The following is a 14052-nucleotide window of genomic DNA, read 5'->3' as shown; positions in this document are numbered from 1 at the left end:
ATTGAGAATTGGGGCGTCGTTGAAGCTGCTTACGTACAGCAATTCCACGGGCGGATGCAAAGGAGGGAGGGAGGTCCAGATGATGTCCTTCCCCCCCCCCCCACCCCCCCCCTCCGTTTATTTTTGAATGTGTAAGGTGAGTATGTGCTTTGACGCCCCATTCTCAACTTTATGTATCAGAGATGAGCTTTGTGGTTTCTGGCTTTTTAGAGAAGACTGCTGTGAAGGCTGCCTGAGGTTCGCTCTAAGCTTTGTATACGAGCAACAGCATCGTCGTCACGCGTACGCCTATCGCCGGCGCCGATGGTCGCGTTCGCAGGGGAACACGTCTCTTGCACGAGAAACGACAGTAAAATACGAGCTTCACCCACCGCTGCCCTCTTGTACGGCCGCCGACGTCGAGGCTACGTGAGAGGCCGTGCTGCGCTTCTACACACCTGCGTTGCTTCGCTTGCAGGTCTCTCGCACGAGCCTCCTCCGTCCGGCGCCATCCGGCCGTATACTCTCCCGCCAGTATCGCGTTACCCCTACATACACGAACCCCATCAGCACATAAGGCCGGTGGCTTGGGCGGAAGGGTTCTATGAAGAAGCGATCGCCGCTGCTTATCGACGCTCCGGTTGTGTGCCGATTAGTCGTCAAAATAGAACCACGAGGTCGAAGGGCCCTCGCATCTGAGTGGGACGAATAGAACGCCACCTGCTTCCCCTGTCTCCCAGTTCCCACGCCAGCATTCACGTACAGCAACGTTGCAGCCTAGAGACAGAGGAGAGAGAGAGAGAGAGAGAGCAGCTTATCTAGGCTGTCGTCATGGCAACGGCTTCGCCTTGTCCAGAGCAGCCCGTATCTACGTAGAGAGACAAAGATCGCGAGTCTCGCGCCGTTATCGCGGACTCTGGAGGCCAACGCCTTCGGGCCAGTCTCTGCTAGTCTTAGCAGTTGCGACCGTTCCTGCTTCAGGTAAGAGTGCATACCTTGTTTCTGTCGCCTTTAACGCAGACTACGAAGTAAAAATGGCTCGGTCCTCAAGCAGGACCGAACCACCACGTCTGGAGGATGTCCGCAGTCAAATTTCCGGTAGTATTTCCAAGTTAATTTAGATAAGGTCTTACCTCATAGCTCAGTAACCGTACGGGAACATCCTATTCATACTTGTCACATTTTTTGCCCGGTGACTATTAGAGACGAGGTCATTAAATTTTGTTGTAACCTGTTTATTGAGCATTTGTCTGATTGTGTTGTGATACAAGCGGCATTATCGCGGCAGACATACTACTGTCCCACCCACCCAACTATGACAAGTTTTGTTTGATTGAGTTATAAATGAACACTATATAGAAACCAAAACAAGATAATCAGCCAGGCTTCTATTAAAAACTACAGAAAGGGCCCGAATGCGAAGCTTTCTTTTTAAGGATTAAGGCTGAATAAATTAGGAAACGTAGGTGGTTTTTATGTTATGTAGGAGCCAAATAATAAATCGAAGACTATGGCGAGGTACTTATTTAAACATGGCTTCATTGCAAGAACATTTTATTTAGTATTGATGAACTTTTCGACAAAATGTAGCTTATTTGCTCGCGTATGAATTAAGAAAGGGATCAGGAGAAACTGAGGCGTTTTTTTGCAAGGTACACGCATGATACTCATCGTCGTTCGGCAAAATACTATTGCAGTTACGCTATTTTATGTATTAGCTACCAGCCTGTGCGTGTATGCCCGGCATAGCTATTTAGGCAACAGTGTTGATACGGTGCTCGGTGAGTCACCCCGTGTTTGTGCGAAGAAGAGATACATAGTCACTCAGTGGCGACTGGACAATAGAACGGTAGAACCTTTTTGTTTTGTTTTTTTTTCTCATGGAAGGGCTGATAATGCCCCTCATCATTCAACAGTGCTGCTGTTTCTGCGTAGACCAGAAAGAAATAATTTGGCAGCACTATTGCAACTATTAATTTTCTTTTGAAATGATGATTAGAGATGGCCGCACGACTCCTCTCACAGCTGCAGTATCTGTAACGGCACCGCGTTTGGTTTCTTTATTTAAGTAGCTTATCAAAAACTTCTTTCCTTCATTCATAGCGAGGGTCTCGTTTTGGCAGACTTAGTGCCTTCAGGTAGTATGCGAGGGATTATTGGTCAGCTTCCAGCTCGTAATAAGTTCACGTGCTACGTGACGCCAACAGGCAGAAAAAAGAGTGTTCCACACTCGCCGTCATGGCTACTGGCGGCGCTGACTGACGCTCCCACGTTTAAATGCACACATATACCCTATAAAGTGGACGGGGGGATGGCCGCCGCGGTAGCTCAGTTGGTAGAGCATCGGACGCGTTATTCGAAGGTCGCAGGTTCGGTCCCTGCCCGCGGCAAACTATCTTTTCGTCCACTTTTCTTTCTTCACAATTACCTTACATTTATTACTAAAAAAACATCCCCTATACTTTCCTTGGCATTATTGTCTGTTAGTTCTCATTATTATCAAAAACAAGGGTTCCTAAACAAGACCTAATTATCACTATATCTCTTTGCAATAAATACCCATGCTGACTTCACGGTAACACGTAGACTGTATAAGTATTACGGGCTATAATACATTTCTTGCTTCATGACTTTAGATTAATGTTGCCGGTGTTCACGGAAGGCGTTTCAAAAGCGTAGTTATTTAGCCGATATCCTAAATGTAGCAGAGCTTCATTGGTATCGACCCAAAAGTACTTTACCGTATACATTAACGTTTCATGCCGTAGTTGGTACGCTGTTTGGAAAAATATTACTCTGAGCTCAAGGTACTTCCGGCGGATTTATTGGGGGTGAACACATAAGATGTAGTAGTCGTATTACTGGGAGGACAAGTAAAACTAAATGATATGAGCACTGGCTGATTTCATTTCGACAATTGCAACGTGTACCCACAATTAAGATTAACTACGTAGCGATTGAAGATTTCACTCTTTATACTTTCCATTGACATTTGTAACGATAATTTGTACGTATTGTCTTTATAGGAAGAGGTGGTTTTGGTAGCCCAGCTGTCAATCCTTGCCGTCAGTACAGCCAATGCTGACTGTTACTTTTGCCATTACAAGGGTTCACTTGGCCTGTATTTATTTTGATTTTCGTTACAGGTTGTTCTGAGTTATGCTTACAATGCTGCTTCTGGTCGTCCAAGCGTAGGGCTATGAGATAAGATCAGCAGTTCTATCAATACAGTCACGTCTAATCGCGAGGCTGTGAGTTTCTGTACTCCTCAGACTTGAATTTCACAGTGGCTTACCAACTAGCCGAGTCATAGACATTCTCTAGACTTGGTGCTATAAGGAGAATGTAACTAAAGCTCAACTTGAAAAGGACAAACATCAGAGTGCAGCAACCGGTGACAATGCAATAACGCATATATACTCTTGATATCGAAGCTGTCGCTGGACTATTAAAGATGATGTAGTTTAGGCTGCGGAGTAAGTTCGATCACAGCAGGTTTTTGTAGCTGTGCTTAGATGTTGGCTGTCGGTCACTCCTACCTATTCGCAGTATGGGAATACTATCACCGTACAGCAGGGAGTTCAACCTAGGAGCTCGTGCCGAGCAGTGATATTTACAACAGCAAGGTGTGTGACCGGGCTAGTTGGTATTCCATATTGACGTGAACAGCGCGTGTAATACACAAGGACGAAGAAACGACGAGGACTCGTCGTTTCTTCGTCCTTGTGTATTACACGCGCTGTTCACGTCAATATTTACAACAGCCATTATAATACAATATCCGGTTTCGACAGTCTAACGCTTCCGCTCGTTGTTTGTAGTGGTTGTGGGAGCGGCATTCGTCATCGCTTTTCTTTTCTGCATGTGTATCTGAATCCGCGTCTAACTTGTTCGAAGTCAGTGTGCGGCTGCTTCCAGGCTTGGCTACCAGGTTCGGAAGAAGGTAGGACGTGCAGATGACGTTTTTACTGCCAAGGTTATCTTGGGGCCTTTCGTCCGTGTGTGGCAAGCATCGCTTCTCGCCTCATTCTCCCTGCGATAAGGCTCGACCAGCGCGTCCTTCAAGTATGATTCAGGAAGTTCTGTCATTCGGAATTTACCTTTGCCTAGGCTTATCGCTACAGAGATTCTTAGAATCCCACATGTAACGGTCAAGATAGGCGCGCCAGGAACGCTGTTTGCGCTTACTATTACGTACGCGAATGGCAAAAGAGGAAGTGTGATTGAAATTCTTTCAGCTGGTTAACGATACGCCACGACTGCGTCACGCATTTCGCTAGAGGTCTTCATGATTTGGCTTTGATTCAGGATGTAGCCACCGTAGTGAGCCATCAATGTAACGCTTTAATATAGTGAGCAGTTATTAACAGCGTTCGAGTACTCCAACTCTACATGACTGTAAACTGTGAGAGTCGATGTGTCATCCTCCGTGCAATTTTAATGCTTAGACATTCTTTGGCTAGGTCTCTGTGGAAAAGCGTGCATGTCTACGTGTATCACAGCGTGAAATAGTTGTCAGAAAACAGTCGGCGCATAAAGAAAAGTATGTCACCGTAGTTGCCGCAAAAAAGTGGCTATATGCTACATTTACATAACAGGACAGTGCAGTTGTCTCAAAAAGTAAGCATAACACAAAAGCCAAATTATGGCTGATGTCGGTTGGTATTGGCTAAATGATGGATGATGTCGGCTACAGTTGCCAATACGTTAGGTAAGTCATACAGTTACAAATAATACCTACGCGCTATTTGACTGTTATCCAGTAGGAAGTTTCCGCAGCAATTTTTTATGTTTAACGCCGTTTGCTCCTTTTGGCGTTTACAGCAATTGAGAGCAATATAGAACATTTAAGCGCAATTCTGCAGTACCGTGTTGGCAGCCTCAAACAATCTTTACAAGCGAGCGTGAACATGAATGAATCAATGAATGAATAATCCAGTTACTTGATATCAGGCATGCTGTTGCCTGCAGCATAGTTTTCTGATATATCCGTAATGTCACAAGAGAAACAGCCAGACAGTATATTATTTACTATATATGAGACAGTTGACAGGTAATATCCCTGCACACTTTTGTATTTACTTTCTGTAACAAGGCCGTACCTGGCCATTTTGTATTATTGCTTTGTAAGGGGTTGCGGGTTTGATTCTCGTCACGATGACCGCAATCCGACGGTGGCACAAGGCAAGAGCACTTGTGCACAGCACATGGAATGTCTGTTAAAAAAACCTAGGTTTGTTAGAAATAAGCCGGAGCAAACCACAGAGAGGCCCTCATAGCCACTTTGTTAATCGTTAATGAATTTAAAGCCCATTGAAACAAACAAGTGCAATTTTCTTTTATGCAGGCATCCTCATCATGGTTCCCCAAAGAACATATACAGTGCTGCTGCTAACACTGTTTGTCAGCAGTGTAAGGTGCAGCTCGCCCATTGGTTTCTTCTCTAGTAACGGCAGCCAAGTCCAAGCTGAAGCTCACAGAACGAACGACACCATTCGGCCTGATCTTCCAATAACCACTCCGACAGATCTATGTCGGCTTCACAGTTGTGGCTGCTACACTGAAGCCGTGCCAAAAACAATCGACTGCTCCTACAAGCACATCGCCTCTCTGAACAGGGTAGCCGTACCCAACCACGTCATCGAGATCAACCTGGCAGGAAACGACCTCAAGAGCGTGTTGGACACTTATTTCTACACGGCGCCTGGCGTTCACGTGCTCGACTTGTCCCATAACCATATACAGTTCATCGCATTCACGGCCTTGCAGATGTTCGGCGAACTGAACCGACTCACACTGTCCCACAATCGCCTCGCGTCTCTCGAGGAAGAGGTCTTCTCTCATCTCGGGAAGCTCCAGTCCCTCGACCTCAGCCACAACAGATTGACGACGCTGTATCCTAGGATCTTCGACCATCTCGGCAACCTCACCGAGCTGAACCTGGCCTATAACAGCCTCGCAGAATTCAACGGCAACGCGCTCGCGCAGCTCACCTCGCTGAACAAGTTGATCCTTCAGAGCACCGCTCTCAAGGAGCTCAGGCAAACCGACTTCGACGGCCTGACCAACCTCAAGTGGCTCGACCTCAGCGGAAACGGGTTTGAAGAGGTTCCGTTCAAAGGCCTCCACCGGCTCAGCTTGCTGCGTCATCTCGATCTGAGCAGAAATCCCATCACGGCCATCAAACCTTACAGTTTTTACAACCTAACGTCCCTGAGGAGTCTCTTTCTGAAGTACATGGTCGACCTGACGACCATCGAGGCCCACGCGTTCAGTGACGTCACGAGTCTCAAGAGCATAGATTTAAGCTTCTGTCACAGGCTGTCGATCATCGACAGGAGGGCGTTCACCTACAACGACTCTGACGCTAAGATTGACCTGGACGAGTTTTACGCTCGCCAGACGGGGCTGAAGACCCTGCCTGCGACCCTTCTGCGCTGGGAGTACGTCACCAAGGTGGACTTCGCCGAGAACGACTGGAAGTGCGACTGCAAGCTCGAATGGATGCCGCACGTCGTGAAAAGAGACGTCATCGACGCGAAGCTGAGGTGAGATATTCGTTCTCTTCTCACTCCACTTTCGCGCAGAGCCGTATGGCTCGTTCCCTGTGATGGCGTACGGACAATACGTGTTGGCAACCTTTAATCGGTTCAATGTATAGCAGTCTCCATTTCTACAGCCGTTGCGACGTCGAACACGTTGAGTAACACGGGCTTCTCGGGTGACATCGTGAAACAGCGCTATCCCGTGCTTTTTTTTTGTTTACAGCGAAAGCTTTTATCAGATCACAACAGCAGTAGAGTAGTCGTCCGCCGGCGCCGCCGGTGTCCGTAAGCACTATCACGCGAAATAATAAGAAATGAAATAAAAAAAAATATCCAGGATCGGATCGGATTTGAACCCGGGCCCTCCGCGTGGCCGTCGAGTATTGTACCACAGAGCTATTCTGGCGCTTGAAACTCACCTACGAAAAGACCCTGTACAGGCGTCATGTCGGGCAAGGAATCCCGTTGACATGTGTAATATAGCGTGGAAGAAGAGTAAAATACCAACCAGGCGTCACACAATGCCAACTGCGCAACGAGTGTGTGTGGTTTAAAGCTTCCCACCCACTACAAAGTGCTCATCCATAATTCTTCATCGTCGTCGGCCACATGCACCACCAACAAAGAGCACATGGTGATGATGATGATGATGATGATGATAATGAAATGAACTTTATTTGGTCCTGGAGAACCCCGATCAGACAACCCCCGAAGGGGGGTCCGCCGCAGTTGCTGGCCGCGCCCACGCCGGTACTGGAAGACCGTGGCCCTCCGCCCGTTCGCAGGCCTCCTGGACTGCCGACAGCTGAACTGAGAGCTCGCGGCTTTTAAGAGCCCTCTCCCAGTCCTCTTCTGTGCTGAACTTTGCGCTAAGTAACGCCGGGCACTGCCAGAGCATATGAGCGAGTGTGCAATTATCCGCCTCACAGCTAGGGCATCCTGGATTTATGCCTTCAGCAAAGTGGCTAAACGTGCTGCGAGACGGGAAGGAACCCTTACAGATGTTTACCGGGTACCTGGCTTATCCGCATAGAAGAATAATGGCATAGTGGGTGCTTCCCTACTTCACAATAATTATGATTTGTGGCGTAGGGGATACCTTGCATGTGTACTTGTATTAGTTTCCCCAAAAGAGTTTAGAACGGGCTTTACAAAGGCCGCTCTTCCGGCTTTCGCTGTGACTGTGCTGCGCGCAGGCCTGGCGTTTTTTTTTTTTTTTCACTCAGCCAGTATAATGCTATCTGAGTAGAACAGGGGGTCCTCCACACGTAAAAATTGTAGTTATTAGCCTATTGAATTTTGGTGCCACAAAGAGACGTATGAAACTTTTGTAGTTTTATAAGGAAAAGGGCTATGAAAAGCTTTTACTAAGGACGCCGGAAGTTTCTCCTCTTTCTTCTGACCCAAACAAATGCATGTCCCAAGAGACCACACATACTAAAGCGCTTATCAAGGTACAGTGGTGGTGTGCTGATGTACATTCTCTTGCACGATCTATTAAGTTCTCTTTTCAGAAAATGAGTTGATGTAGCGGTTTGAAGAGCGTCTAGGCTAATAAACTTTTGGCCTTTTGTGCATCACAAGCTTTGACAATGGTTTGGCATCACTTCGAGTAACGTCACTCAACATTCTTAAATTTAAGGCAGCTTCGCATAGGGGTGTCAAGCCTGAAGCAAGTGCGGAGCTGGGCAGCCTTCTTTGTTTCTCTTCGGTTTTCTCTTTTTTTTTTTCATGCTCTCTTTTTCTCTTTCCCGCTTTTTTTTTCTTTCTTTTCTCTCTTTATTCCTATTTATTTCGTCCACTCTCGTTATCTATTTCTTTCTCTTTCTTGCTATTTCTATTTTTCTTCCTATTTCTCCCTTTCTTTCTCTCTCTCTTTCTATTTCTCGCTTGCTTCCTCTTTTTTTTTCTTTTTTTTATACGTGGTTTTGCCTGCGTTACGCCAAGCGACGACAGCATACGACAACATTCGTGAATCGACGAGCATTGTTCACTTATCTAAACATGTAAAAGGATTCGCAGCTCTATAAAATATTTCTTGGAAGCTGGCTGCCATGTGCAGCTCGAAGAACAAGAGCAAGGAGCTCGAAGAACGATAGGAAGAAGAATACTCCCTGGCGCGAGCGCGCGCTCGATATGCTACAGATGGCTGTGCTATTCGTGGTTTTGCCTGCGTTACGCTAAGCTACGACAGCATACGATGACATCATACGACAGCATACGGGAGGCCGGGCCGCTAAAGTGCTCCGCACGTAAAATATGAAGAGCTCACAACTAGGACGATTTAACAGGAAGTGCTTTTAGCTTCCATTGTCAGCTATCTTCACGTGACCTCGCGTCAAGTCAGAGCCGTTATCCGGGCATTCAAACAAGAATATCCGGGTATCGTTACGAGAACAAAAAGAACATCCAGGCAACAATTCGATGAGAGGTTCGCGGCGCGGGTTTTTCCACCACCTTCGAGAGATCATAGAGTTTCCTAAAATTAACTAGAGGGGACTCTGGCGCTGCGATCGTTCAGCTACCATGGGAATGATGGGTAGTACACAAATTTGCCTAGTCTTCGTGCTTGCGGCTTGAAACGTACTTGTGGCTTTGTTTATTGCTGTGTTTTGGCGTTTGTTTCGGATAAAAGAATAGACCGTTGTGAACCTCGTGACCAGGTTTGAATCGCTGAGCCTAAAGAAGTTAAAGTGGTGAAGTGAAACTGCTGACTTTTGCTGAACTTCGTTTTGCGACAAAGCAGATGCAGCCGACGCGGAGCCAAACGGAGCCGAAAGTACGAAGTTTAGACAAATTTGTGTACTACCCATCATTCCCATGCTGGCTGAAGCGTCATGCGTTGCAGCTCCCATAGACACTAGCGCCAGAGTTCCCTCTAGTAAGTATTGTAGGAAACTCTATGCGAGAGATGGCGCCACGCTTAGTGCGGCACGCCAGCGTCCGGCCTGCGGACGCTCAGGTCTGCGTGGCCTCGTAGCCGAATACGCTAGTCAAAGTCCAACCTTGATAGAGTAAACAATGGCGTCCATGTGGACCGTTGCATGGTATGGTTGAAAGAATAAACCAGTGAAGAGGACGGCGGACAAAGGAGAGAAGTGGCAAACAGAACGACTGGAACTGTGGGCGAACCATCGTTGGAACTGTGGATGCGTTCCGCTATTATCTAATGTTAGGGTTCTTGGTAGAAGCGGGGGCAAGGTGGAACGTGAAATTCTTGAATCATATCATATCAACGACAACATGCATGGTGACAATTGTGTCAATACTACATCCATTTCTTTGATGCAGAACGAATGTGGATTCCTATCACTTTAGTGTTACCATCTCGGTTTTCAAGTAGCCCTTTGTTTTAAGTGCGAAGCATTTCTTAGCGAACCTCAGGCACTTTGGCCGTTTCTATCTATCTATCTATCTATCTATCTATCTATCTATCTATCTATCTATCTATCTATCTATCTATCTATCTATCTATCTATCTATCTAGCCGCCTACGTCTGGGCACTCTCCTGTTCGTCCCCATAAAATGTAATATACCAAAATTGGCATAGCAGGGGATCAGTGTATGACGAACACGATTCACTGGTCATGACATGAATAACGCAAAATACCTGTCGCCTGCGTCATGAAACCCTTTCTCTCAGTCACATGCGGCACATACCCGTAAACCAGAGTTAACGTTATGCGGGTATGTGCCACAAGTGATAAAGAGTCGCAACCAACACAGTAACCGCGAACACACACATTGACATGCAAGGAAAGTGATAATAAGAATAATAATAATTGTGGGGGTTTTATGTCCCAAAACGACGATGTGATTATGAGGGACGCCGTAGCGAAGGTCTCCGGAAATTTTTACCATTGGGTATTGTTTAATATGCAGAGATCACACAGTACACGGGCATCTAGCATTTTGCCTCCATCGAAATGCGACCGCCGCGGCCGGGATCGAACCCACGACCTTCGGGTCAGCAGCCGAGCACCTTAACCGCTACACCACCGCGGCGGACGCAGGGAAAGTGAGGAGGCTGAAGACAGAACACCCCTAGAAGATGCTCAACTACCATGCACTCGCCCACGTGGTCCGCGGACCACGTGGATTACGCAGAAAGCGGGGTCAATGTTTCCTACAATAAATATGCAGAGAACCAGGCCTCTCATCATTACCGGTGACTTCAACATCAATTTATCGAGACTCAACAACGCTCGGTCCTTATACTGCGTGAAAGACAGCTTGGATGTGGAGAGGGCATCAAAGTACCTCGCTGCCGGAGGCATCATAGATTGTTTCATCGTAAGAGGCATACAGGATTTCCGCCGGCTGCACTATACCTCACCCTACACTACACTTAGACTCCTCATAGCCGCGATCACGAACGGATCCGATTAACAAGTCCGGTCCAGCTGCTGGAGCTCACTGATCACTGTGATGATGACCTTGTTCAAGAAGTGTCAAGAACCCCTTCTACACATACAGACGGGTTCGTGAAACGTGCGTGCGTTCTCCGTCATAGCGGACAAGTATAAGCATAACATCTGTAACTGTGACTGTAGCGTACGTGCAGTGTGCCTGCGCGTGCCACTCGGCTGTGTACATATCTAGGGAAGCTTTCCTGAATGAAGCTTAGTTGCGAGTAACGCCTGTCCTGTGCATCTGTGTTCCTTCTTTGTCCTGCTCGGATCAGCGCTATCCAGTATTGAAGAATATAAGCACAACATATCAGCTTACCGCGTCTGCTGTTGGTAACACCCATGTTGCGGTTGGCATCGTTACGCAACTGTAAACAACTGGTTATATAATACATACGCGACTCTTCAGCATATGAGTGTGCGTATACCACTTCCATATTTCTCTAGCGTCATTCCGTAACGTTTCGCTCAATGAGAAAAATCACGCCAAAGTCACCATCTCGCGCAGGCTTCGCATAACATCGATTCCCACGGTACGTGGGACCTGCCGATTTTTTTGTTGCTTGAAGAGCGCATGCGCCCCTGGTTTTCCTGGAAGATGGTGTTTGCTAATAAAGCACAGTTGATAGTCCTGTCATTGTGTGTACTACTTCTCTTCTTTGTCCGTCATCCTGTTGACTGGTTTATTTTTTCAGCATTATATACCATCTGGCCCTGACCTTAACCTTACTGCATAGCGTGGTGTGATATGGTGGTGCGTATCCTTGCGAACACGCACTACACCAATTTTAAAACCATGGCTTCTTCATCTTCAACCAATCTGGTTTGCGGGAAGCCATTTTATGCTTACATGTACTACTCTCGATTACGGGAGAGGCAGCCGTCTATTTGCAAGTTATTTTGTGCAGAGAATAGAAGACAGAATAGAATAAAATGTGTAAAGATGCCATAAAAAACTCACACCCTCTCCCGCTAAAGGGGACCATGAGGCGATGCGAAGCAGCGTTCTGGCATGTCAAGCCCGCGTTTCAGAGGGGGAGGGGAAAGGGTAGTGGAGAGGGGAAAGAGGGGAGGAGGAGTGGAGAGGGAGAAGGGAAAAGGGGAGCGGATAGGGGAAGTGGAGACGGGAAACTGGGAGGGGAGGTACGGGGAGAGGGCTTGCGCATGCGCAGTAAGGGTGGTAACGCCGCACACCACCACCACCACCGGATTGAACTCCATAAGATGCTTCGCATCTAAAATACGTTTGCCGTATCTTTCTCCGGCAGGTGTGGCAGCCCTAAGGAACTGGAGGGCCGGCTGATCGCCAAGCTGAGCAGCGCCGACATGCCGTGCGCCGAGAGCGTCGCCGTGGAGCACCCTGGCTGGCAGGAGATCAACGTCGCCATGCGCGTAGCTCTGGGTCTCCTCATCACCGTCAGCGTCGTGCTGGCTATCATCATCGCCACGCTCCTTTACTTCAAGATACGCGCCAAGCCACACGTCTACCTCAGCTTGAAGCAGAGGTTCGGGTACAGCGCCGAGGAGTAGCCTCTCATGCACCGGAGGACTACGCTAGTCGGAACTCGTGTCTGAAGAGGCGAGTCGGAATCGAGCTTCCAGCATCACGTCACTATGGACTGCTGAGGAATGACGAAAGGAACTGTGTTATTGCGTGTCCTGAACATTCAGAGGAGACTTAGTTTTGGCGCAGAATCTACGATTACGTCCCACATTAAAGACACGAAAGGCACAGGTGCTATATAGTCATTGCAACCTAAGAAAAAATGAAAAAAAATTTGACAACTCAACCATGCCCCATGCATGCGCCGGTGAACTAACGGCGGGCTATTTATATACACCATTTACCACCGGTCGTAGGCAAATCTCGGAGGAGCTTTAGCGTGTTTTCTATCACGCAACGCTCCTAATTTTCTTTCAATATGAAAACAGCCCTTGAGATGCGCACGATAAAGTGCCCTTCTCTGTACCCACTCGTGATGTGGAAGGAAAAAACACAACAAAGAACACCGGGCACGCCTTACATCAGACGCCCCCGTGTGGCAGGAGACGCAGAGGCTCACTCCGCGCGCCGCAGTTTAAAAGAAAAAGAAATATCTAAGAGCATCTGATTCTCCATTGTCAACAGTTGCAGCGCGTTGCTCAAGCAGAAAGACGTAACAACCTGGACACTTAATAAAGAGTTTGATAAGTGGGGACCCAAGACGCTGGGCCCCCAAGCTGCGTTGGGTAGCCTGCTCTTGCGTTCGGATGATCAGCAGAGTTTGAGAATTGGGCCAACGCAGGCTGCGTTGGGTCAAGCGCACGGAGCGCCACGCGTGACGAAATTTAAAATCATGCGAGACGCGGGCCATACTGCGCCGTGGCCCGGGTTGCGTCTGTGCCTTCTCGCTGGTGACCCAAGACGCCTTGGGGCCCCACGCTAGTTTTCGATTTTTGCGTCTCGGGTCAACGCGAGCGCAAGAGCCCAAGAGTGGCTTGGGTTCTGCGCATGCGCCCTGGCGACTCGCAAGCTTCTTGGGTCCCCAAGCTCCTTGGGGCCCCAATTCTCAAACTTTCTATTAGTTCGCACTTGCCCTGTGCATGCCTCTGCGTTCTTTTCGGGCGTCCTTCTTTGTGTTTCAGCGGCGCGCTGCAAGTATCGAGCTGCTTTTCGTTCTTCGTGTGACATTCCAATTTCTTGCTATCGCATTCATTGCTTCGTCCTTGCGGCGAAACTGTCACTTTTTTTCTTAGGTTGTTACCGAGTCTAGTACAAAACTCTTGTGTCTTTTGTACCTCTATGTGTTGTTATCATAGATTCTGCGCTAAATGCTGAGTGTGCGGATTGCCAGCCAGTCCGAACCAACGCTTGAATCAGAGGGGTGTTGCGAGGGTCACGTGATAAAACGGCGACATGGAAAGAAGTGACTACACCGGCAAGGCGGTACACAGCAGTGAGATGACAGGAGTGAGAGAGACGGCAGTGACACGAAATCCCGAGTGTGACGTCGCAGAGTTTTGGACGATTTTACCTCATTCGAATGTGAATAGAAATCACCAGTTGAAATCTGAAACACAACGCCGAGTTTCGTTTCCACTTCTGTTTTCACGGTGTCTCGTGAGTCAACATGCTAGT

General features: G+C 47.8%; 1 protein-coding gene across 1 annotated transcript; it reads left to right on the top strand.

Annotated features, from left to right (window-relative positions):
* The first annotated feature begins 910 nt into the window (after positions 1 to 910).
* LOC119394158 (insulin-like growth factor-binding protein complex acid labile subunit) lies at positions 911 to 12719 on the top strand. The gene is made up of 3 exons (XM_037661418.2): positions 911 to 960; positions 5327 to 6527; positions 12203 to 12719. The coding sequence occupies exons 2-3, from the start codon at positions 5338 to 5340 to the stop codon at positions 12462 to 12464; spliced, it is 1452 nt and encodes a 483-aa protein (XP_037517346.1). The 5' UTR covers positions 911 to 960; positions 5327 to 5337; the 3' UTR covers positions 12465 to 12719.
* Positions 12720 to 14052: the final 1333 nt, after the last annotated feature.

This window comes from Rhipicephalus sanguineus, chromosome 5 (assembly GCF_013339695.2).
Source record: "Rhipicephalus sanguineus isolate Rsan-2018 chromosome 5, BIME_Rsan_1.4, whole genome shotgun sequence".
Taxonomy (NCBI): domain Eukaryota; kingdom Metazoa; phylum Arthropoda; class Arachnida; order Ixodida; family Ixodidae; genus Rhipicephalus; species Rhipicephalus sanguineus.
The sequence above is the reverse complement of the archived record's forward strand: the minus strand, read 5'-3'. Positions and strand labels throughout refer to the sequence as shown.

Excerpts from the sequence above, each read along its gene's own strand:
- LOC119394158 (XM_037661418.2), top strand. The coding sequence starts at position 5,338 with ATGGTTCCCCAAAGAACATATACAGTGCTGCTGCTAACACTGTTTGTC. Across the intron at positions 6,528-12,202 it reads GTCATCGACGCGAAGCTGAG|GTGTGGCAGCCCTAAGGAAC; the intron begins GTGAGATATTCG and ends TTTCTCCGGCAG.